Raw genomic sequence first — 24,041 nt, forward strand, 5'->3', positions numbered from 1 at the left:
TTTACCCTATTCAATCTATAGTTTATCTTATTAAGAAACTATATTCGACTCTGATTAAAATTAAAATGAAAAAAAACTATATTCCACACAAAAAAAAAAAAAATTGTTCAAAAGCACAAAATGACACAATTTGTAAAGTAACCGTCGCAAGTCCAACTCCTAAGGTAACCACGTGTGGCAGATGACATCGGAGGTTTAAACCCATGACCTCATAGGTCACAAGTCCAACCCAACACATATACCATCGGATTGTAAATTCGAGAAACTTACATAGAAGCACCTATCAACATATCATGAATTGAGTATGAACTTCATCTCCGCAACAGTCTAATTCCACTTGGAGTTCGAAAAACACTTTAAAAAAAAAGAAGAGCTCCGGCGGATGGATGCTCTTTGTTTTAAATCCTGCAAGAAAATAAGTATATTCTGCTTCTGTTCTATAATGTGGACGATAAAATGGGTATCTTTTAAGTCGAAGCCTATTGATTTTTCTTTATTTTCAACTTAGTAGCCGATGGGGAAGAAGGGGATAGGCGATCTTGGCTAGAGGAAGATCTGAGTATGAACAAAAGTGTCTCGACCAGCATGGCGCCAACCAAACCGAGGATGCCCCCAGCAGCATTCTGATGGATAAAGGTTAACAAATCCAATATCCATTAATAAACAATAAATCATGTATCGTGCTGCACCATTAATATTCTAAAAAGTTACCATAGCTGGACTGTGGTTAAACAGGGCTCTGAAAGCAGCATATCCAACCAAGTAACCGGTGAACATTGTAACCACAACATGAAGTCCTGTAAACATTGCACTTCAATTAAGCTGCAGATATAAGTAAACATGTTTTGCAAGAAATCGACACGGAAAATTAGAATCTTGACATCAGCCAAAAGCAAATGAATTATGAGGGGTAAAAATTTTGGGTACTGCATATGGAAGGGACCCAGATTGTGATATGGATGAGAGGAAAATTAATGCACCAAAAATGTAAAACTTAGCTAAGAAGAAACCAATTTATTAGAAAGAGATTTAAGGATATTCTAAGTAAGAAAGGCTGCTGAAAAGTAAACTGAAAAACTACTCCTTTCATCTGGTGGGTCGGAATTACATAAAGCCACTCCTTTCAGGGTCCGGCCTAAGCATTAGTATATGTGTAATTGATTCTTTTATCATCGGCCATGTAAGAAGTGAAAATAGAAAATTTTGCCAACATAATACTGGCCATCACTTGATACTTCCTGACAATATTCCACCAAATCAAAGCACTCACAATTGTGTAGTTGAAAACCTAGGTGATCAAACAGTACACAACCACAGAGTTCATTCACTGGAAAATTTTATCGAGCAAACTCACAGGCCATCATAATTCCAGGTTAATTGATGCATCTCAAATTTACAGTTGTTCTCTTTTATGGGGAGGATCATTAACTTGGAACAGACGTCAAACAACCATTTGGATTGATATTCAAAGCTCCCTCTCAAAACATAATGACATTAAGTTTTGAATCCTTTTCATTTTATTCAAGAAAGAAATTACATTTAATGTGCAAAGTATATATGAGCATGACATGAAGTAATCAAATGAGACGTATACGAGACCAATGGCAAAACAACACACAGAAAGTAGTGAAACATTTACCAAAGCCCAACTGATCCTTGTACGAAGAAAAAGGTTCCTCCACACCCTTTTTAGGAGTAATGTCCTTCACCAATTCATCATATGCCTTCCTCTCAACAGCTTCCTGTAGCTTTTTCAGACGCACCTTCAATTCCTCACTCTAGAAAAGAAACCACAAAAAATTATAACTATAAACTAATTAAATGAATTAGAAGAAACAAACAACCTGAATTCAAAATGCATGAGCTTTCATGAATGAACTTAGAGATCTCTTTAATTCCAATTGTAGCTACCTTCTCCCTGGGCTTAGGGCTAGTGAACAGAAAATTGGAACCGGAGAGGAGAGAATACAAATCCGGTCGAGTATCCTTTTTGGATCTGAGCCATATTGTTTTGAGGGATTTGTAAGGAATGGTCGAGTGCTCTTTAAGTGAAGACGATAAGTCTCTAAGATCTTCAGATAGATAAGAATCCATGGAAGATGCAGAGAGGAACGACTGGATGGTCACCGTAATAGATATGATGAGCCCACTGCCCGCGGCCTCGACGAATTTGGGCGAAACAACACTGTTTACTTCACTAACCATTGTGTTGATGTTGTTTAATCAGAATCTAGATACATTCCTCAAAGGCTGTAGAGAAATATGCAGAAAAAATATCATAACTCTGAATGGCAATTGAATGAACTCAGGAATCAGTGGAACAAATCATCACCACAACAAAGAGCTTTTTACACTCCAAATCATGAGAAAACATAAGATAAAATGTAGCTCTGAGGGTGTCTTTGTTCAGGGTTTGAATTTTGAGTTGAGATTTGAATCGTAAAAATTTTGAATTTGAATAGTTGATATAAAATGTGATGTTTGAAATGTAAAATTGATTCTTAGTATAATAGAAAAAATTGAAAAATAGGTGCTTGATTTCATATTTTTGGGGGAAAAAATTGAGATTGAATAATGTATTTAATTTCCAATCCCCAAACAAACCCACCCTTGAAAATCACTATCGCTGCCTATACAAAAAATGTACACAGTTGTCCAAAATAATGGAGTAGAAAATGATATTAGTGCAATAATTTCCCACTCAAAAGATTGGAGCTTCAGAAAAAGAAAACTAGTTCCATTCAATCGATAGACATTCTCAGATTGCTAAAATTTAATTAAAAAAAAATTAACAATGCAAGTAGCATACATAAAAGAGCAATCGCCAATATGAACCCTAAACATCCATCCCCAAACAATTTCCTTTCGCTGACAGGGAACATCAACCAAATTAGATAAATACCTGATTCTAACATCGATTGACAGTCAATCTAATTTGATGGATGGATAATCAAACAAGAAAAGTGTTTGAGAGGGAATAATTTCGAATAAAATATGTGGAATAATGGATTGGGAATGGTGGAATCGTCTGTAATCTGAATCGGAGAGATGAACTTCTGCATGAATTGAATTAACAGAAATCAACTTCAAGATCGGAATCGTGGTAGCAAACTTGGGATGAGCAAATGGAGAGAGAGATAGAGCGCGCTACGAATCAATCGTCGATGGCTGACAGCAATGCTCTGTGGCGCGTGTCAAGACGCGACATCATGATCGGGTATGCCGGCCTGTGATCCGACTCGACCCGAAACCTTCCAAGGTATCCAATTAACTATTCGGCTCTATCCGGATCGACCCGATGGACCCGTGAGAATTTGGGGGAAGAATCCCAATAAACAAAAAAATTTAACGGAGGACGAAATCACATGCCCACATCAGTATGAAATTTTAACAGTTGACCGAAATAAATACTAACTTTTTTAAAAATGTATATATATAACTAATTTTAATAATTATTTTTCAAACGGGACCAAAAATAAAAAATATATAATAAAAACTATATATAATTTTGATTTGAAGTAATATTAATTTTTGCTCATTTATGTGTTTATTATATATATATATATTATATATTTTTATTAAACTAATTTTGATAATTATTTTCAAAAAGGCCAAAAACTTTAAAAATATTAAATTTATAATTTTAGATATTTTTTTTTATTAATTTTTATTAGTGCGAGCATATATATATATATATATATTTTGATAATACTATTTTTTAGATTTACCTCAATGTAAGCATACACACTTCAAAATATTTCAAAGACACAAATCCTTGATATACAAGCCGTAAGAAGCATCACCTAATTGAGAAAAAAACTCTTCATCCTTTTCAATAGCTGAAGCACAATTCTGAAGCCCAAAAAAATCCACAAATGATAATAATTCAAATCAAAAGGTAATGAATTATTATTCAGATCAACAAAAAAGAAAAAGGCAAGCAGTGAAAACTCATTATAGATATGCTCATATGCATGGCTACGACAGTACAACAGACTCCAATAGTGTGTTCTTGGAGGTGAGGAAGAACTTAAAAACCATAGAAAGTGTCGGAACACAGTACTATAATTTCCAGAAGCAAAGCACCTGAAGAATGTGGCTATGATTGGGCTGACAGCTAGGCGGGCGATAGATAGCAGCATAGAGCATTGGGAGGAATATGGGATTTACTCGGCCCAACAAAACATCACTCAAGTATGTACAAACAGAACTCTGAATATTGGCTGAGTTATCATCCTTCTGCAAGGAAAGATCAACTGCTCATTGATTAATTATGTGTTTGGAAAGGAGAATAAACAGACAGGATGGATATTAGAAAGTATATGTCTAATTGAATATGATCGAGTATAAAAGCTGAGGGGGTAAGTCACCTCATTGTAAAATAAATTGACAATATAAATGAAGATAGCAAGTTGAGAGTGAAAGAAATAAGCAAAAAAGTACTACAACCTGAGCAAATCAGGGCCATATCCAGAGTCGACAATTGCAACAGGTAGGAGCTATACTCGTGTAGCCATCTCTTTCTCCTGTTGCTTGCGAGGAAGCAGAACTAAACAATAACGAGTATTTTCAGTTTTAAAAGATATAAATAAACTTTTCCACAAAATTGAATCTTCAGCGAATATTTTACCTTCATCAATACTGCAGAAACTTTCAGGAAGGAAAACCAAATCAGGGTCCACATCTTTCTGCTGTGCTAACAGCAGAGCCACAGACTTGGTGCTGCACAAGGAATAAAAAACTTGGAGCTTTAATATTTTCAGAGCATGCTATGACTGAAAATTTGCAATGCATTTCCGAACAAACAAAAAGGTAACTGACTATAAATTATTATTATTATTATTATTATTATTATAGATTCACAAAGAAAAATGGGTAGAAATTTGGTGTGAACAAACTCCATTGTTTTATTGTTTGCAAAAAGAAGCAATAGATCTGCTGCAATGGTGGAATTTGAGGCACCTGTTTTTACATTGGTGCAGTGCACAGAGTACATGACAAAGTTCTGGAGTTAGAGAAATTAAGATAGCAAGAACACAGTTGAATTAGTTGTAGTAGCTAACCAAGAAAAGAAATGATATGCATTGAAAAACATTATCATATTCTACCAATTAAGCAACTTAGATTAAAAATAGCAAGACGAGATAGTTGGACAAGTTAAAAACACTATTTCTGTTCAGCCTGAAGATGTAACTAAGGAAGTTCCTTGAATTTAGTTGATCTTAGCTTCACAAATCTACATGCATATGTTGTGTGCGTGTGATAGCATTTCATTGTCTGTAGTACATGGAAATCAAGCAAGGAACATGCTCTCTTTACAGTATAATCCCAGGCCAAAATTATACAATGGTTGTATGTTTGGAATTGAAAGTGAATGATCAGCATCTTGGCCACTAGTTAATTAAGAGAAGAACTAAAGAAAACTTTTCACATGGTGTCCCCGCATTGCACCGCACAAAATCATGCAGTATATCCAAGCTATCGGTTTAGGACTGAGACTACGCCTGATATACTTGTGAATTGTGATTATTTGAGCATTTGTTTTATTGCTTTCAAGTTTTTCAGACTCAACAGGATAAAGATTTCAAGTAAGATCCTCTGTTATATCTCCAAACCTTGCAATTTTATCTTAATTATAAAAAATAAGAAGAATAAACTTAATTGATCACCTTGCCCATGAAGGAATAAATTTCGCAGCTCGCAGCTTATCTTCTTCTTCTTCTTCGTCTTCATCTTCGTCATCGGAGCACTGATATGGAGAGATCTCATACGATTGCTCTTGACAATCCTGAATTATTAAGTCCTTCCTTGTAGGTGTCATATCCACTGTGTGCTTTGCCTACCAACATAAAACAAATAAACTTAATTGAACAAAAGAAACTACGGCAAGAAGTAGCTGATTAAGTGCAAAACCATTGTAGCAGTTGTCTTGATAATTAATTACTAGTTGCGATATTAGCAACCACTTGAATAGTGAGGATGGCCACAAAAAAACATGTTGATTTATTCTTGTTTATTTCTTTACTTTAAATAAAACATTTAGCATCAGACATTCAACAAACTGCCAGTACAAAACACCTACCTTTTCAGGTTCACATGATTGACTAGAGGTACCACAGTCTTCATAGTTCAGCTCATCACTTGTCCATTTAGTTTGTGTCTTTTCAAAAGCTGTGGCATCTCCTTTACTGGTTTCCACATTAGTTGGTTTTTTGGACTCGTTGAGAAGTTCCTTCTTTGTGTTCCTCAGATCATCCTACAAGATTTTAGAAATTAGCAGGTCTGCGTATAAGAGAAATGGAATATATACTAGATCAACAGAAAAAAAAAACAAAAACAACTTTGGACTGCAGTTTTTCTTTCCCTCCTTGTTCTCTTTGGCGCTGTCTTGTTTCAAGTTTAATCCTTTTCTTCTCCTTTTCCTTTTTTGCTTCTTCTTCTCTGTGTCTTTTCTTAGCCATATTATCAGCATCTCTTTTCTTCCGTTCCTCCTCTTTCTTTTTCTTCTCCAATTCCATGTTTCTCAAATTCCTTTCCTCCATCTTTGCCCGTTCAATCTTCAATGCTTCCTTCTTCATCTTACGTTCATTCTCTCTTTTCTCTGCTAAACGTTTAGCAGCTTCAGCAGCCTCAAGGGCCTTCACCTTAACATCTCGCTTTCCTACATTATAATGTATTACACACATGAATAAAGGAAAGTGAACAAAGAGAAAATAATGCCATCAATTTCCAACTTCACATTTCCCAGAAAAAATAAAATAAAATAAAAAATACTACTTCACAACAGCACTCGAACATGCAGTTCACATTTCTAAAATGTAGAAAAGTTTAACATTTTTATCCACACCAACACAAAGGGAGTGTGTTTATGAAGAGCTCTAAACTTCTACTGTTGTAAAAGTCCAACTAACCTAAACAGAAGAAAAGTAAAATGAATCCTAGTCAGGCAACAGAGTCAGGACAAAGCTTCATAGGCAAAGATGACTGAGAATGTAGAGTCTAAAATATGTCGTCAACTATTCCTAATCAGAAGACCAATTACATATAAAAAAATTAAAATTAAAGAAATAAAACAAGAAAAACTACCTGTGCAAGTGACAGCTGCTTTTTTCTGTTGTACAAGTGGGATGAAAGAATCAACATTCGAAACAATGTTATTCCTCTTGGACTCTTTCAATGAATTCTTCTGATCCAGGCCTTTTAAACTGGCCTTATTCAACAGAGTTGGTTTTCTGGTGCTGTTGCTAATCGATTCTTTGGTCTTTCGAATTGAATTTGCACCATTTGAAGAGGTATGGCTAATCCTTCCATTATTAGTAGACCCAACATATGGCATCTTCTTTTCCATGGTTTGAGACCCATCCCTGGAATGATTGTTTGTTGACAGCTGAACCTCCTCTTGTGCCCCAGTGGCACTCAACTTGTTGCTTGCAATATCTCCATCTTTCGTCCTCAATATGTCATCTTGTGCAGTAACCAATAAATCAGGATTTAAATTCAAATTCGTCAAATCCTTAAGGGGTTGCCTTCTATCATAGCAGCTAGCTGATGATGGATCACTTTTTTCTTGTACATCATCTGCATGCTCATCTGCACATTTATTCTCTTCACCAGTACAAGGATCTTCCTCAATTGTGAAGCATACAAGTTCAGGATTTGAACATGAACTCTTTCCTAAACTCCCACCATGTGATGAGGGTTCAAGATCTCCCCATGGCTTACCAACTGGAGAACCATGAAGGTTTTTTGATTTCCAATCATAATGCACACCAGAATAGCCTCGGAGATCACAGTAAGGAATTTCACTTAAGGGATCGTTGTAATCATCGGCCAGGACACTACCAGATTGGAGTTGATTCTCAATATCAAAACTCAAAGGAGAAGTACTCTGCATGTTCAAGTGCTTGTACTGGTCATCAGATACAGATTGAAATAAACTTTGTGCTCCCTGAAGTTCAAAACTTGATGAGAAATGCGACATAGGTGTATTCAAGCTAGCAGATTTGCACATTTCGGCGAGAATGCTAGCGCGTTCTATAGCATTCCTTGGAAGTTCTATTTGGCCAAAGTTAACACCATTTGCTTCAAACTTCAGTTCATTATCTGCCTCAGCATCTGCAGTGAATCTCTCAAACACAGCCATGGATTGATCCAGAAGATTCAGGTCATCAAAACTTTGAGAAAGAATAGAAGACTGTGCCTGTGGGTCACTATCCCACTTTTGAGATTGCAACTCATCAACCATTGAACTGGCAAGAGTCAAAGTTTTGGAGCTTGGATGGTTGGAATTCCTTTCTTCGTGGCTATATTGTCCACCACCAGTCTCTCCTCCATCATTGCTACTCGAATGTAGAGTACTTGTACTCTCAACAAAACATCCATGAGAATTTCTAGCCTCCTCCTTGGTCAAGCTCGGGATAAGTTCCACCGCTGACTGCACAGTATTGACAACTGATGAGAAAATTTTCTAACAATAATACTAACGCAAAGACAAGGTAGGTCAAAACATAATTGAATTCCTTTACCGAAAAAGAAGAGCATCCAAGGTACCCACAAACACATCTAATTTAGGGTGTGTTTGTTTGGAGGTTTGGATTTTGAGTTGGGATTTGAATAGTAAAAATTTTGAATTTGAATAGTTGTATGATGTGATATAAATAGGTGTTGATGTGATGTTTTGAATGTAAAATTGATTTTTAGTATAATATAAAAAATGAAAAATAGGTGTTTGATTTGATATTTTTGGGGGGAAAAAATTGGATGAATAGTAAAAGAAAAATCCAATCCCTCAAACAAACACACCCTTACAATAAAAAATTCACAGAAGGTTGAGTGTCGTCACATTCACAATAAGCAAATAAAATTCAGATTAAGTTACATTTTCCACTGTAGGTCTGATCTAGTTTTATTCAGGTGAGCTACACCGGTATGCAATGGAAATGGTTACCATAATGGTTAAAGTATACTTTTAATCCATTTCTTTTCAGACTGATTTGTGTAAGGATATTAGAGCTACCTTAGTAGAAATCATCTTCTAATAAAGAAAGAGTAATTCATAAATATTCATGACTTAGGTTCCACAGGCAATGCATCACAAGAATAGTCTCTGTCCTCTGATTGGGCACTGATTAGAAAACTAGTATGAAAAAATCTAAACATCAAACACATATTTCACTTGGTGACAAAGAAAAGCATCATGTTTAAGGTTTCTGCAAAGACGATTATTCTAATAATATTTACTTGAAATTCAAAGTATCTAATTGAATTAAGTTGAAAAAAATATTAAAGAGTTACTGAGAAGCATACCTCTGGCTGGTGAGAAGACAACGTTGTTTCAATTCCTTTTGTCAAAGTGCAGTCCATATTTTGGAGGGTATCAAAATTCATTTTCAGGTTCTCTAGGCCTCTGCTAGAGGGACTTCTTAGGATGCTCACACCCATTCTTGCTACAGGGCTTTGGGAAGCAGTAGAGCTTTGAGCTTTTAGGTGATCATTCTTCCTTCTCTTTAACTGTGGCCATGATTCCCTACCAGGTATATATCCAACATGTTTTTCACATACTCCATCCCCCTGGCAAGAAAATCTTCGAGATTTATGTGCTGAAAACTTTTCTATTATGTCAACAACAGCTATTGAACTTTTCATTACCAGTTTTCCAATTTGTTTGCTACAGGAGTCTACTCTTGGCTCTGTTGGACAATTTTGGTGAACTGAAGAGCCCAATTTCTCACTTTCTGGAGTATATGACAGCAACCGACCATTATCCATTCCCTCACCAGCTGGATTTCCCTGTCAACACAGACAAAACATAGATCAAGATGAATTAACCTTCTATAAAAAGAAAATTGTGAAAAAGGGCAAGATACCAAAGACGTGCATCTGTCTACCTACAATCCTTATAGATAATTAGCTGTATATAATTTCTACCCACTTCAATTTCCTGGAAATCTTAAGGTGGAAGATATCTAAATGCAAAATTTGCTGAATTTTGTCAATTTCATGAATCCCATGATAATGAAACACATACAGAAACAAACCAGGGAAATCGAATGTTATGAGAGCAGCTAAAAATTGTTTAGAAGTGATTACACAGCATTAGGTGCTCTCCCTTCAAACCTGCCAATTGCCCACGTCTGTCAAGGATGCATACATAGATGAAAAACAGGCCGAAACTGCAGATACATAATAATCCCTACGTCCACCAAATGTATATTTATTTGGGTTACACGTGGGTTTTAATAAATATAGTATTATATTGGTTGATTGTGACATAAAAGCAGGGATATTTTGAGATGTATACGGGTGAGTTAATAAAGTGAGAAAATTTTTGATAGATTGAGCGTGTAAGTAATTGTGGCATTTTTGTAAAGAAGTGTAATGATATAAATAGAAGAATCTTACTTCTTCCTTCTGCTGTTGATGAAAGGACTCAAGCTCATGGTCCAATTGTGAGGTTGGAATGTCAACCAGTGGTGATGGCATAATATATGCTTCCTGATGAGCTTCAGAACTTAAATAACTTGTATCAGATTCTAGATTATCTTCAGAAGTTCTCACTGCAGTATAGTCACTTACAGCAGCAGAACTACCAGATTTATCAGCCTGAGTACCAAGCCTTCTCTTTCGAGAACTAGAAGCTGAGGCTTCCAAGTTGGGGTTTTCATTTTCAATAACCTTCAACAACAGTGAGTCCAAAGCCTCAAAAGAACCTAAGGGAGCCAAAACAGTGTCAGACTCCAACTGATTTCTCTCGTTAACATTACTGGGAATTGAAATGCGAGCCATTTCATTCTTATCAAGCGTATCATGGGTTTCACAAAGTGGGAAACCTTGTACAATTTGCAGCCCATCATCTGCAGACTTACGTTTACGATTTGATTTGGACATTAGCCTCCCTGAACAATGACTGTCATTATAATCTGAGGGCTCTGGTTTTTCTTGGCCACTTGAGTGAGTTTGTGACCTTGTCATTCTGTGAGAAAACCCAATAGAAGGTTTAAATAACCCAAGTGGCTCATTTGAATAATTATAGGAATGGGAAGCATCCTCCACACAATTGAGTTGGCTAGAACTCGAAAATGGAATTGTAGGCCTTCCCCCATGACTCTCGACATCTTCAGATATTGGTTCTCGGGCTTCACTAACCACACTACGAACATCAGATGAACTGACCCCAATTACTGATTGATCAGCATTGTCTAGGCGTAAACTTTCAACCCCAGAATCCACTTTGGCAGCACCTAATTTCTGATAACCATCAAAAGAACCAACTCTTGAAGTATTAGAAACAGAACTGTGACATTTAACAGAAATTTTAGACCTAGTAACTCAACCACAATCAGTTTCCTTATACTTGTTTATGATATCTACAGTGCTCCCTTCATTGTTTCCACAGCTTTGACCACAATCAATTGATACATTAATTGAAAATGACATTGAAAGGAAACTGGTGCAACAAAAACATATAAATTAAGTATATTATTCATAAAATATAACTTAGAAATCAATATTGTTGTCAAAGTTATAGATAAAATTTTGTTAAATTTTAAATTTCAAATTTTTTTGGATAATAATTAATTTTTTATCATTTTTTTTGTGGAGGTAATGAGTTTTTTAAAAAGGTAATATTTGTGTGGGACCTATACATTTTGAATAGAGGTAATAACTACATTGTAGAAGAAACTGAGAAGGTAATGGCAAAGGTAACAAATGCTCTTCGAAAACTATGGTATGAAAAAATCAAACGTCAACAAATTTCACTTGATGACAAAGAAAAGCATCATGTTGAAGGTTTCTGCAAGGACGATTATTCTAATAATATTTACCTGAAATTCAAAGTATCTAATTGAATTAAATTGAGAGGAATATCAAAGAGTTACTGAGAAGCATACCTCTGGCTGGTGAGGAGACAAGGTTGTTTCAATTCCTTTTGTCATCTCTAAGCTCTTGCAACTTTGACTAGCAACAGCATGGGTTTCTGCCAATTTTGCCACCTCATCTTTCTGGGCCCTCAGGTTAGTAGAGAGAGAAAAATTGATCTGGTTAGACAAAGATTGGCCAATATTTTCACTGCTTGAACAACTTTTAGCTTTTGACTTTGCGCTATTGCGAAGCTGAAGTGCTTTCTGCCTGCATCTGGATCTCTGGATTCTAGATAGGGATTGCTCAGCTTCATTAGGCCTTTTATTTATCTTGACCTCAGGCGAGGTAACACTGGTATCTGGCTCGGGAACACTGTCAATGGCACATCCAGCATGGTCTTCTCCACTGCATTCTGGTACCATTGTGCCATCTTTCCTATTGTATTCCTTATTGAAAGCCATGCTTTCCATGGGAACTTGTTCGGAAAATGCTTCATAATCTCCTATAGTTACTAAGCTATTTCTAAAGGGGTAGTAGTTTACGAGAGAGCATCGAGCTGAAGAATGTGGCTGTGGCTGTGGCTGTGGCCGTTGACGTGGATTTAGAAGTTTAGAGATCAGCTCTTCCTTGTTCAGCTCTGCCATGGCATAATGACAAATAACAATATTAGATTATACCACTGTAATTAAACATTTCTGATGGTGAGCTCCATCACGCGGGAGACCATCTCAGATTATAATGAAAATCATTGTTTGGGAAGGCCAATGTCCACAGATGTAATAACAAGGGTAGCAAGCAAAAACAATAAGAACAATGAACAGACGCAACGACAAGGGTAACTGCATAAACCATGCCCACAAACAAACGAAAGCAACTAAATCCCTAGCCACCTCGAACGACAGACACCAGCTATACCCAATTTCAAACTAAGTCCAATGCCGAGATTGCAACTCTAATCTACACTAAGATAAGAAACTGACTAACCTCTATCAGATCGAAACTAGAAAGGCTATATTTCAGTCTTACACCACCAGAACTAGCTAAACAAAGCCTAATTTTAAATGAGAAATCGAAAAACATCCTTGTACCAATAATGCAACAAACAAATCGCGGATACCTTTCGAATTCGATGGGGATTCGGCATCCCAGAGCCATGGAGGAGGCGTAATTCCATCGATGAGAAGTTTTGAAGCGCAGTGGTGGCCGTACAATTCCGTCTGCTGTCTCACCTGTTCGATTATCGAATTCTTCCGCTCGAAGATCTGCACCAACAGCTTCTCCACCGTCGTCATCTTCCACCAGGAGGCGTAGTGTCACAACAAATCCATCCGCCAGTACAACAAATCCATCCGCCAGTACAACAAATCTCACTATCCTGAAAGAAAAAAATTGCGCAGAGTGACTGTCTGCGTGTGCGCGGACAAAAGAATTTCAAAAAATTTCTGCGAAATGGCCGACGAGTTTACATCGTCTAAAAACCGACCGGAATATCGGGCCGGGTTTGATCCGACCCGAACTATTATGGAGCTGGGATTTAGACTAATGGGCTTCGGTGCTGTATCCTAAAATGGGCTTAAAACTAGACTTGCCCAATCGGTTTTTGAATGATAAAAAAATTGTGTACATGTGAGTCGAAATAATGCAGGCCCCGCTCTGGACTAGTAATGTACTATTAATTAGGGCAAAAATGTTAAATAAAAGTAAATATTTATAACAATAATTTAGTACCATTATAAAATAAAAATAATACGAGTATATTTTACTATTATTAATATTCATATTTAAAATTTTGTGTTATATAATAATTATATAATATAATATTATTAAGTATATATATATAGTGATATGTGTGGTGGGTGATATCAATATAGATGTATGTATATATATATAAGTGAGTGGAATGTAAAGAGACAAGAGAGAGAGAGACATTACAGTACACCGTCCTAATGAGGTGTACAAAATGCATCCATATATATTAATATGTACATCTGAAACACGCTTTCTCAAAATCAGGTTTTAATAGACAGAAGAGAAGAATTAGGGCGTGCTTCTTTGGAACAGCACAAAAAAAGACAAAAATGGCTTAATTTATAAACAATTCATATCCCAAAGAGTTCAAAATTTCTACAAGGATGGGGACAATTTGTAGTCATATCTTTTTCCAGTGTCCTAAAGGGAAAAGTGGGCTGAGTCACTATCTACCAAAAAACATATCTCAGACCACACACACTTACTTTCCATTGTAGGAATTAAATCCCAAAAGGGGGAGGGGAAACAGAAATCTCCAAGCTGTTTCAAATGCTACAGCATAAGTATGTACGGACCTTAAATCATATCATATTCATATCACAGGATGGAGTCATCTTTTATGTCTACTCCTTGGCTTCCTTGCCTTTGTCCGCTTCCAAGATATCCCGCTGTCGAATGGGCTCTCGTTCCTCCTCTTGTGCGTGGATGTATTGGTCAGGGAAGATACTTCCTGCTCACCGGGTAAGATGCTGTATTCGATAATGTTGGTGACAATGGCATGGACTGAGATTTCACTTTTGGGGACTAAAAGGGATAGCCTCTCTACGACAGCAGTCTGCCCGCAAGATGCGTCGTGGATGGCTTGGTCTTTCAAGCGGCTAATGATGGAATTCTTGTCTTCTTTGGAACAGTCGGTTGGAATCTGGAGAGAATAAACAGTTAGGAATATTTTCAGAGGACTTAGTCCAATATGCTTCATTGATTTATCCATTAACAACGAAGTTTAAAAGAAGGTGAATGTTACAGAGATGAGGCGATTAAAGCAGTGGAATAGTACTGGAAGGGTGTGTTTGTTTGGGGGTTTTGATTTTGAGTTGGGATTTGAATAGTAAAAATTTTGAATTTAAATAGTTGTATGATGTGATATAAATAGATGTTGATGTGATGTTTTGAGTGTAAAATTGATTTTTAATATAATATAAAAAATAAAAAATAAATGTTTGATTTGATATTTTTGAGGAGAAAAAATGGGATGAATAATGGAAATTAAATCCAATCCCCCAAACAAACACACCCGAAATGTATTATACCTCAAAGTCGACTGGAATCTTTAGGTTGGTAGATGAACACTTGCAGCCAGCACCAAAACTCAGTTTCAAGAAAATATCGAAGGGTTTTGTGCTCCTTGCCGTCCTTCTGATAACAAGAAGGGAATTGTGAGGAGTAAACAGAAAGGAAACTCAATGTATGGTTGTAGAAGAGACAAACTATAGTGCGATTTCTTGATGGGAAAAAATAAAGTTTGATCACATAACAGAACTTCGGGAGCATTCTATGCAGCCCCAAAACCATGCCCCACCCAGCAAATTTCAATACCTTTTCAGGTGAAGAGGTTGGTTAACTAGAACTGCTGCTTTCATGTTCAAGCTTTCAGAGAAGGATACCTGCCAATAGTAAGCAACAAACAAATTGACCGCAGTCTGGATGAAGCAGAATTGAAATTTAAATTTCAGTCAACAAAGATGATGTGGCTAAGAAACAAATTTAAATTGTTTCTTACTGAAACACGAATTCAGATATCAGTAGCCTGGTTTAACAGATTTGTGTTACTAAATCGTTGAACCATGTATGTTAGATCTACACATTCATGAACCCACCTCAACAGATTTAATAAAAGGTAAGGGTGCTTGCTTCCCATGCACACTTGCTATCCTGAGAGTCCAGTTCACATATTTTTTATCTGTGAGACAAGCGTGAGACGTCAATCAAAACGAATACTGACACTACTGGGTAAAATTTGAATACAATGCAAGTGAAAAGGAAAAAATAAAAATAAATAAGATGGTATGAAAATGATTAAGAAACAATTATATCGAGCATTTGTTGGCAGTGCCACATTGCAGAGTTTGAGAGCACATTATATTAGAAAGAGAGAAATTTGCTACACTTCACATAACCTCCCCATATGTGTACACTCTTGGTTTATCTTTATTTGTTTCAACTATCGTTGACAATATAAAATAACCACAGAAAAACTTGTTAATGCCCCAAATAAACAATGGCAGTGGAGTTATCTTTTGGAGCATGTGTAGAAAAACAAAGGTAAAACTGAATTCCATGAGTACAAGGAATACTAAAAAGGGTATAAAGAGAAATTACCTACACTTAAGGCCTCAGATAAAACAATCTGAAAAAGATCAACCCTAACAAATGGAGGAATACGCATGTTGAGCGCGTTCATGACTCCTCCAATCACCTGTTAAACACCATTTTAGAAAACTCCACACAGAAAGGTTAATTATACATCAAACTCAATATACACTTAGAAAATGCTATTCCAAGAACCAATGGTTTTTTTTCCTTTTTTTTTTTTTAATTCGGGAGGGGGGCTTAAATAATGCATTTTAGTCAAAATGAAGTGTAGAGAATAAAATATCTATCAAGATTGTTGGTTAATATTTTTGATTTAGTTGGTAATTCAACCGTGACATTTGTCTTTACTCTTGAGCCTGGTGCATATAGACTATACATGCTTATTGTCTACTACAATTTGGCAATACAAGGAACTAATGGCAATGAACTTTAATGTGAGAACATAAGTTACATAACAGCACGAAATTAAATATTTTATTGTTCATTTCCATAAGCCCAGGGCTGGATGAATTTGAGGTTTCTCTGGATTGAGGAAACTAAATAAACAAGAAAAGACAATCACAAGAGTGGCTCACCTTGTCTACACGCCCATGTATCACCAAACTTGCTTTCTTGTCCTTGGGTGTTTTCTGAAAAGTTAGATAAGGTGGTAACAACTAACAATGATCTACATATACCCACAAGTTATCATTTAGCATCAATGCATATTAAATTTATTTCACATGATGAAATCCAAGCCAATGGAGTAAGAAACAATTCCGCTGTCAAACTAGGCAGTAGATGCAAGGAAGAACAAGGTACCTGAAGATTCACTATCACAATCTCCCCACCACCTTTGAGACATCTTAGGGGTAAGTTGCATGCTGGTGTAATCTGCAAACTGCACATCGCAGCATCATTCAATAGTCAATATGCTGAATCGAACAAGATGAATAAATTACACATCTAAAAATGTTAATGATAAGTAACAACGCTCAGCTTTATAGAAACTCAAATACTAATAGCTAAAGAATACATAAATAAAAAGCACATTAACATATAAAGTGACCATCAATAACTCTGCACTAAAATTGAGTGTCTATGAATTGTGAAGTGGATTGTTGCATTGTCCTATTCTACGCTTCCTTGATCCTAAATTTTGAGTCAATATCAAGATATTCGAGGCCTTATGTTTTAGCATCCATATGAAATTACTGACCAATGTAAAACATGACATGAGTGGACCAAACCACCAGTAACAGTCGAGTTATGCATTCACATAAAAACCAGAACTTCAAAACTAAATCAAAATACAGTGTACTCAAAGACATGAAGATCGTATATTTAATTCAATTTGGGATCTCTGATCGTTGAGAAGAAACATTATCTAGAATAAAGTAGCTTCAAGCTTAATATGGTGAACTTAAACATTGCTATAAAACTGTCATTACTCAGACAAATATGTTCCCGGAGATATAACAAGGATTGACGTTTGATTGTATGTTTATTGAACTACGTGACTTCTTTATGCAAACATAAAAAAAATAAAAAAATAAAATAAAATCAACTACATCCCAAGACAAGCAAATGCATTTATACTAAGGCCCACATTATTTTTACCTTGTTCCTAGGCATAACACAAGATCGGCCATTTTGCAGTGTTTTTCAGCTGGATTCATCTCCTTTGGTGGCAAGGCATCCTTTTACAGAAAAAGAACATCAAAACAGGGACTTGAAAATATGATATAGATCTGGTATTTGGCCCATTATAATACACAACACTATGTGTCTATACCATGCTCTAAGTGTTTTACATTTTCATCTAGACCTAAGCAATGTACTGGTATGTACCTTTAGGTCATTATATGACCCTCATCCATTTCAGTACATCCTGTTGTTACAACTAAGAAGTTTGGTCTATTGTGTAAAAATCACCAATCCCTCTTCATCATACAGACTCATAAACGTGGGATTGTAACTAAGAACTAGAGATTTCATTTCTACAACGAAAGGTTCATACCTCCCAGTCAAGGACAGAGTCTCTTAATTTTGCACCACAACCTGCCTTGGAGCAACGGCGTGTAGTCTCCTTCAAACCAATAGTCTCAATTTCGAAGTCCCTCAAATATCTTCACAGGATACAGCCATTCAATTTAAGCATCTCCCAGGGATACAAAATCAAACAAACACCTACACATAGAAATGATATCAATCATAAAACTTACTCTGTTCCACAGGATGGGCATATTTCCATGAAGGAATTTCCATGTAATTCAGCAAACTTTTCTCTCGGTATTCCAGATCGAAGATGGAGGCCGTCAACATTCTAGCAATTTTAGGCAAGAGGAGAACATAAAAATAAAAAACAAGGAAACAAAAAATTAAATGGATGGAAACCAAGCAGTGCAAAAAAGATTTAGAGTTGTTAGTCCTAAATATGATAAGCCAAAATTGGATGTCAGGGAAGAAAAAAAATAGATAACATACAGGCAGTTGAACTTTTTCTAGAAACAAGTCAATAGTGAAAGCCAACCTGGCTAATCAGGAACTTCAAGATACCAGCCTTCTCAAGCTCAACTAATGCCATGTGAGTTGCACTTGGTGTTGCACGGTGGAAAGGTAAAGCTGCTTCTGGTAAGGCTTTTCCCAGGCGCTGTAAATAATAAAATAAAACTAATAATTAAGGATAGGCAGAAGGGAGAGAAAAGGGATAGATGTCTTTGACTTCCCTCTGGTGAATCAAGCAGCAAGGAAGTGCATACATACATACATACATACATACATACATACACACACCAATCACATTTCTATATATGGATCGCTCTAAACAATATTAGTTTTACCATCAATTGGAATGTGGTGATTCAAACAAAATGTTCTTTAAATGATATATATATATATGTATAATTAAAGCATTATCGAAAGCTTAATACTCTAACCTATCCATTATATTATTCTACCAAAGAAGGTAATCTGCTGAGAAACAACATGAGTAAAGTTTTGGATATAAACAGACATTCCATCAGCAAATAAAAGAACATTTATAAAATACAGAGAACAGTGAGGATTGGGTAACAGAAAGCTCAAAATGTGTTTAAGCATCCTAATATTGAGAAGATTACGACCATTACCTGAAGCGTCCAGATACCCTTGGGGCCACGGAAGTCAGGTATACCACATGAAGTGGATATCCCCGCTCCAGTAAATACGACTAAGTGCTTGCTCTGCACGAACAAACAAGAGTCTATAGATAATTGAGAGAATCAAACTGGTTGTACATAAATCATTGTCAGGTCAGACCTTTTGGATCATCTTGGCAAGTCGCTCAGCCTGAAAATACGAGGATCATACAGATAAGCAACCAAATTAGAGGTTAAACAATAAAGTCAACGAAATCACTCAACTTGCGCACAATTAATCTGGCGTAGCTTCATAAGGTTTCCACAACCACATTCATCAGGCAAATTAATTTACAATAAGAAAAAGCACAATATCTATAAAGTTAATAATGAATCCAACCTAAGTAAAAAACCTCAAACTGAATTCCTCCATATAATGTACAAGTACCAATCTCATCATTATCACATAATTCCAGACTCATCCAAGCACAAGCCCATCAAGACAAGTAAATTAACATCAATGAACTTTATGTATAAGCTGGCGCAACCATCATTTTCGAGAAATTTTGATAAAAGAAAATTCTTGATTTCCCAAGAACCAGCTTAATATCCAGAACTAACAAACAATGAATCCAACTACATTTGGTTTCAGAAATCCTTAACAGAAAAATTAGGCTTCAGACCACTTTTGCACCACCCATACACTCGATTCGAAATAAAAATGAGACGAATTCAATCCGCTCAGAATCAGATCGCAAACAATGAACTAGGTTCAGAGTGCCTGATGGGAGAATGCAAAAATCACAGGCAAAAACAAGAAAACCCTAAACGACAGCCCTAAATCAAGAAATGGCCGAACAAAAGAATAGAACTAAAATCAACAAAAGAAGAGCACGAAAGATCATCAAGCAAAGAAAACATCAGTACTGGCGAAGAGAATAAAACACATTGATCGGGACAAGACACAGGGTATAAGCATGAGAGGGAAGAAGACATGAGTACTTTCTCGCAAAGAACGTTCGGCTGATCAAAGAACTCGGCCATTCCGACGTTGCCCACATCCTCAATGACGGAGAGCTTCTCGGCATAGCCCAGAGACATGGCTAGTGCTTAGGGATTTTCCCTTCTGGGTGCCGAATTGTCTTGAGGTTCTGGGGTTTTCACTTTCTCTCTCTTTCTATAGAAATCAATCGATCAAAATGCAAATGGAAGGCAGGGAAAACGCAAAGGGACGGCACTTGTTTATTGCTGCGCAGTACTACCGACGAGACGATGCTTGTGGGCTGTGGTTCTTTCAATAGGACCTCCAAAATCAATCCTTTATTCATGAATTAGGGTAAATTTTTGGAGATGGCTGTGATGATGTTAAACTAATTTGAAATAAAATGTGATTTTAATATTTATTTAAATACTATATTTTTATATGATATTTTATAAAATGCAAAATTCATTCCAAAACTATTCATTAGATTAGGTTTTTCTATATTATATTACTATAAAATTATTTTTTTCTATTACATTTTAGTTATTCATTAAATTAGATATTTTTAATAAATTTTGATAATTAAAATAATTTATTAAAATAAATTCAATAAAAACCTTATTACATTTTATTTATTCATTAAATTATATATTTTTAATAAATTTTGATAATTAAAATAATTTATTAAAATAAATTTGATAAAACTTTAGAACCAACTAAAAAAGATTTGAACTATATCGAAAGACTCGTAATATTGGATTTGGATCAGGTGCTGAAAATTTAATTTTCAGCACTGTACTGAAAATAATTTTAGCTCTCGAATTTTGGAGGATGATAAATGATAAATTAGACGATGACATGATGATGATGAGTAGGGTTGTATTGGTGGTGGCAATGTGAAGGTAGTGGCAAACAGTTGAGTTTGTTGATTGTGGACCGGTGGTGATGACAGTAGCACACGAACAATTGGGTGGAGGAGAAGAAGGGGGTGGTGGTGGTGGTGGAGGAGGAGGTGGCGGCGGCAATGGTGGTAGAGGAGGATAATTTAGTGGTGATGTTGGAGGACAGCTTGGATGAAAATGGAAAAGGAGATAACCAGTGTGATAGTGAAGGAAAATAAGAGAAGTTGGTGGAGGTGGAGGTGGCGGTGGAGGTGGAGGTGAAGGCGGAGGGAGTGGTGATAGGAGGGCTGATTTCTAGGTGTTCAGCACACGATCCGGATCCCATAATATTAGGCACCTCTACCCTTGGAGTTTAATGTCAAGTCGAAACCGTCGGCGTCTAATGTCATGTAACCTTCGGCCTTAAACCGTCAAAATCGTCTGTCATTAATTCTGAATAATCATTTATTATACATGTATGTAATTATTATTTGTGAACTATATTTTTGTTTTAAGAAATATACTTTTTGGACCTCAACAAAATATTTTGTTGTTTAAATTTGACTTTAAAAATTAATAAACTTCATCAAGTTTAGTATTCATTAAACTCAAGTATGAACTTACGACAACAACCAAGAACTTCAAGCCCAATATAAACTCATAACTTCAAGCCCAATATAAACTCATGCTCGTATAATTGTTTTATTATCAAGCGGACGGCACACACTTGCGGCATTTCATATGCTCAAAGTACATCATTAATAATCATTTACACATGTGGCTTAACGGCATTCATACAATCTAAATTACAGCATTAATAATCACTGTATAATCACATGCATTTCAACAAATTGGTTTCAAAAATCACGAATTAAATTCAATCGATTAAATAATTAATAAATTTTCCATACTGCTTTTACATTTTACTCAATCTATGATATGTGCTCAATGAAAAATTCAGCATTATACTATCAACATATATGTGAGTTGGTGTAATGTATTGAAACAATATGTAATTTATTGAATTTATATTAAAACATACATAAATACTTATTTAGTTTGCATATCACTATTAAAAAAAATACATATTAACAACAATACTCACGTAAATAATAACAAATAATAATATCATAATATAATATTATCTTAAGTATCGTATTGATAATCAAATGTGCCGCAACTGAATAAATATTTGTTATGTTATTTTAACAAATTTACAAAATTTAATAAAAGTAAATGAATTGATATATCTAGAGTATGTTTATTTTGTAAAATAAAATTGAAATATATTTTTGATATGTTTTCCCAAAGTTATTTTTCAATTGCAACTGCCCACAATATTTTATACAAAAGTTAAAAAGTTAAAATATTAATTATAAAATAATCTAAAGTCATCACAAAATATCAAATATTCAACTTAAAATAATATTTTTCATCCGTCTCAACTGAAGTTATCATTTTTACTATTTTCTTATGTCCATTCGTGGGTATTCGTCTCTTATTTTAGTAAAATTAATGATACACTAATATCATTAATTTTTACCCAAATTTTAAATATATTATTATTACACATACAATTATTTTATACATAAAATCAAATGACAAAAATTATCTTAAATATTTTCACTAACTAATAAAATATTCTAATTTTTTAATCTATTATAGAATCTCGAAGGGCTCTTTTGGAATGGGACGAAAAAAGTATTTTATATCCCACAAAAAAAAAATCATTTTATTCAAAAAGCTAGTTAACGGAGCAAATATTATTTATTTCTTATTGGAGTATATAACTATTTAATAAGATAATTTAGTTTTAAAATTACTGTATAGAATTATATATAGTTTTTTAAATATAATTAATTTATATAATAAAAATTAAGAAATAAATTAGTTATTAGTTAAAAATAAAATCTTTGATAATTTTAAATTAGATATTTTAAAAAAATATTAATAAATATTACTATTCTCTCCTCTTACATAAAATATATTTTCATTTCGATCCGTCTCATATAAATTTATATTTTTATATAAAAAAAAATTATATACTTTAATTATATTTTAAATTTTATAATTCACATACTTTATTTTAATTAAATTATTTGTATTATATTATAATTATATGTATCAAAATTATAATTTTTGTATATTTTCGTATCTACAGCTATAGACATTCATATGAATTGTATGTATATATATATATAATTATTTTGGATGCTTATGGTTTTAAATCTAGATCATTACTATTTATTTTGATTATCAATAAAATTTTATTATTTTTGTTATAAAATATTATATCAAAATATTATTTAGATAAAAAAAATTAATTCAACACATTATTTTAAATTAATTCAAATCACAACCAAACATACTTTGTTTTTATAATAGTAAAAATTAAAATTAATTTTAAAAATATAATATTTAAAACTTATTTCCTTTTTAATTAATATTATGAAAATTATATTATATATTTATATTAAATATTAATTTTTATATTATGTTAAAATATTAATTATTACTCCATTCATCCATTAAAATTATCATCTGAGTCGAGTCATTAGTCCACCCACACGGCCATCGTGGCCGTACAAGTACAACTGTATATACTTTCTCATTTAAATAACTATGTATTCATTTGTTTTTTTTGCATGAAATTTTAAAAATATTAATATTATATTGAAATATAAGTATAAATTAAGTAGAAATGACTAAAATGACCTTATTAGTATTGTGTAATATAAATATAATAATATTTGTGTAATATATTAAAAATTGTAAGGGTATTTGTAATATTAGGTAAATAGTACATTTACTAAAATAAAAATATATATTTTGTTATAGGACAAACTAAAATAAAAAAAATAGATACTTTGTTATGGGATTGAGGAAATATAATTTTTTATCTATCTTTTGAAAGAGAGTAATCAAATAAAATAAAGAAATTTTTACAAGGCGCTCAAACTAGATGGCAAACACAGTCCAAATAATTTCAAATTTTAAATACGTATGTATTACACAACGGTAGACTTTTTTTGAATTTTGTTTTTCTTTATTTCTTACTTTTTTTTTAAAAGAAAAATTATAAAAGAGAATTTATTT

The 24,041-nt window shown here is 34.3% G+C and overlaps 3 protein-coding genes across 4 annotated transcripts; all 3 read right to left on the bottom strand.

Moving 5' to 3' along the window:
* Positions 1 to 73: 73 nt before the first annotated feature.
* LOC127247094 (uncharacterized) lies at positions 74 to 3,237 on the bottom strand. The gene is made up of 5 exons (XM_051268801.1): positions 2,903 to 3,237; positions 1,912 to 2,250; positions 1,640 to 1,778; positions 712 to 797; positions 74 to 623 (listed from the first exon to the last, which is right to left on the bottom strand). The coding sequence occupies exons 2-5, from the start codon at positions 2,203 to 2,205 to the stop codon at positions 480 to 482; spliced, it is 663 nt and encodes a 220-aa protein (XP_051124758.1). The 5' UTR covers positions 2,206 to 2,250; positions 2,903 to 3,237; the 3' UTR covers positions 74 to 479.
* A 559-nt stretch (positions 3,238 to 3,796) lies between these two features.
* On the bottom strand, positions 3,797 to 13,311 carry LOC127247711 (uncharacterized). 2 transcript variants are annotated; one of them, XM_051269683.1, is made up of 12 exons: positions 12,980 to 13,311; positions 11,892 to 12,499; positions 10,402 to 11,247; positions 9,649 to 9,789; positions 9,307 to 9,570; positions 7,087 to 8,434; positions 6,342 to 6,661; positions 6,083 to 6,256; positions 5,670 to 5,839; positions 4,631 to 4,722; positions 4,450 to 4,549; positions 3,797 to 4,256 (listed from the first exon to the last, which is right to left on the bottom strand). In XM_051269683.1, exons 1-11 carry the CDS (start codon positions 13,152 to 13,154, stop codon positions 4,500 to 4,502), a joined length of 4,188 nt encoding a protein of 1,395 aa, XP_051125640.1. In that variant the 5' UTR covers positions 13,155 to 13,311; the 3' UTR covers positions 3,797 to 4,256; positions 4,450 to 4,499. The 2 variants fall into 2 exon arrangements, with proteins under 2 accessions (XP_051125640.1, XP_051125639.1); XM_051269682.1 differs by having other exon boundaries at positions 3,798 to 4,239.
* Positions 13,312 to 13,945: 634 nt separating this feature from the next.
* On the bottom strand, positions 13,946 to 20,387 carry LOC127247993 (NAD-dependent protein deacetylase SRT1). Its single transcript, XM_051270113.1, has 14 exons — positions 20,085 to 20,387; positions 19,264 to 19,293; positions 19,095 to 19,187; positions 18,497 to 18,616; positions 18,189 to 18,289; positions 17,984 to 18,092; positions 17,584 to 17,663; positions 16,786 to 16,864; positions 16,560 to 16,613; positions 15,991 to 16,087; positions 15,489 to 15,571; positions 15,208 to 15,275; positions 14,922 to 15,027; positions 13,946 to 14,533 (listed from the first exon to the last, which is right to left on the bottom strand). Exons 1-14 carry the CDS (start codon positions 20,181 to 20,183, stop codon positions 14,222 to 14,224), a joined length of 1,431 nt encoding a protein of 476 aa, XP_051126070.1. The 5' UTR covers positions 20,184 to 20,387; the 3' UTR covers positions 13,946 to 14,221.
* Between the last annotated feature and the right edge of the window lie 3,654 nt (positions 20,388 to 24,041).

This window comes from Andrographis paniculata, unplaced genomic scaffold (genome assembly GCF_009805555.1).
Source record: "Andrographis paniculata isolate CXL003 unplaced genomic scaffold, ASM980555v1 Contig32END, whole genome shotgun sequence".
Taxonomy (NCBI): Eukaryota; Viridiplantae; Streptophyta; class Magnoliopsida; order Lamiales; family Acanthaceae; genus Andrographis; species Andrographis paniculata.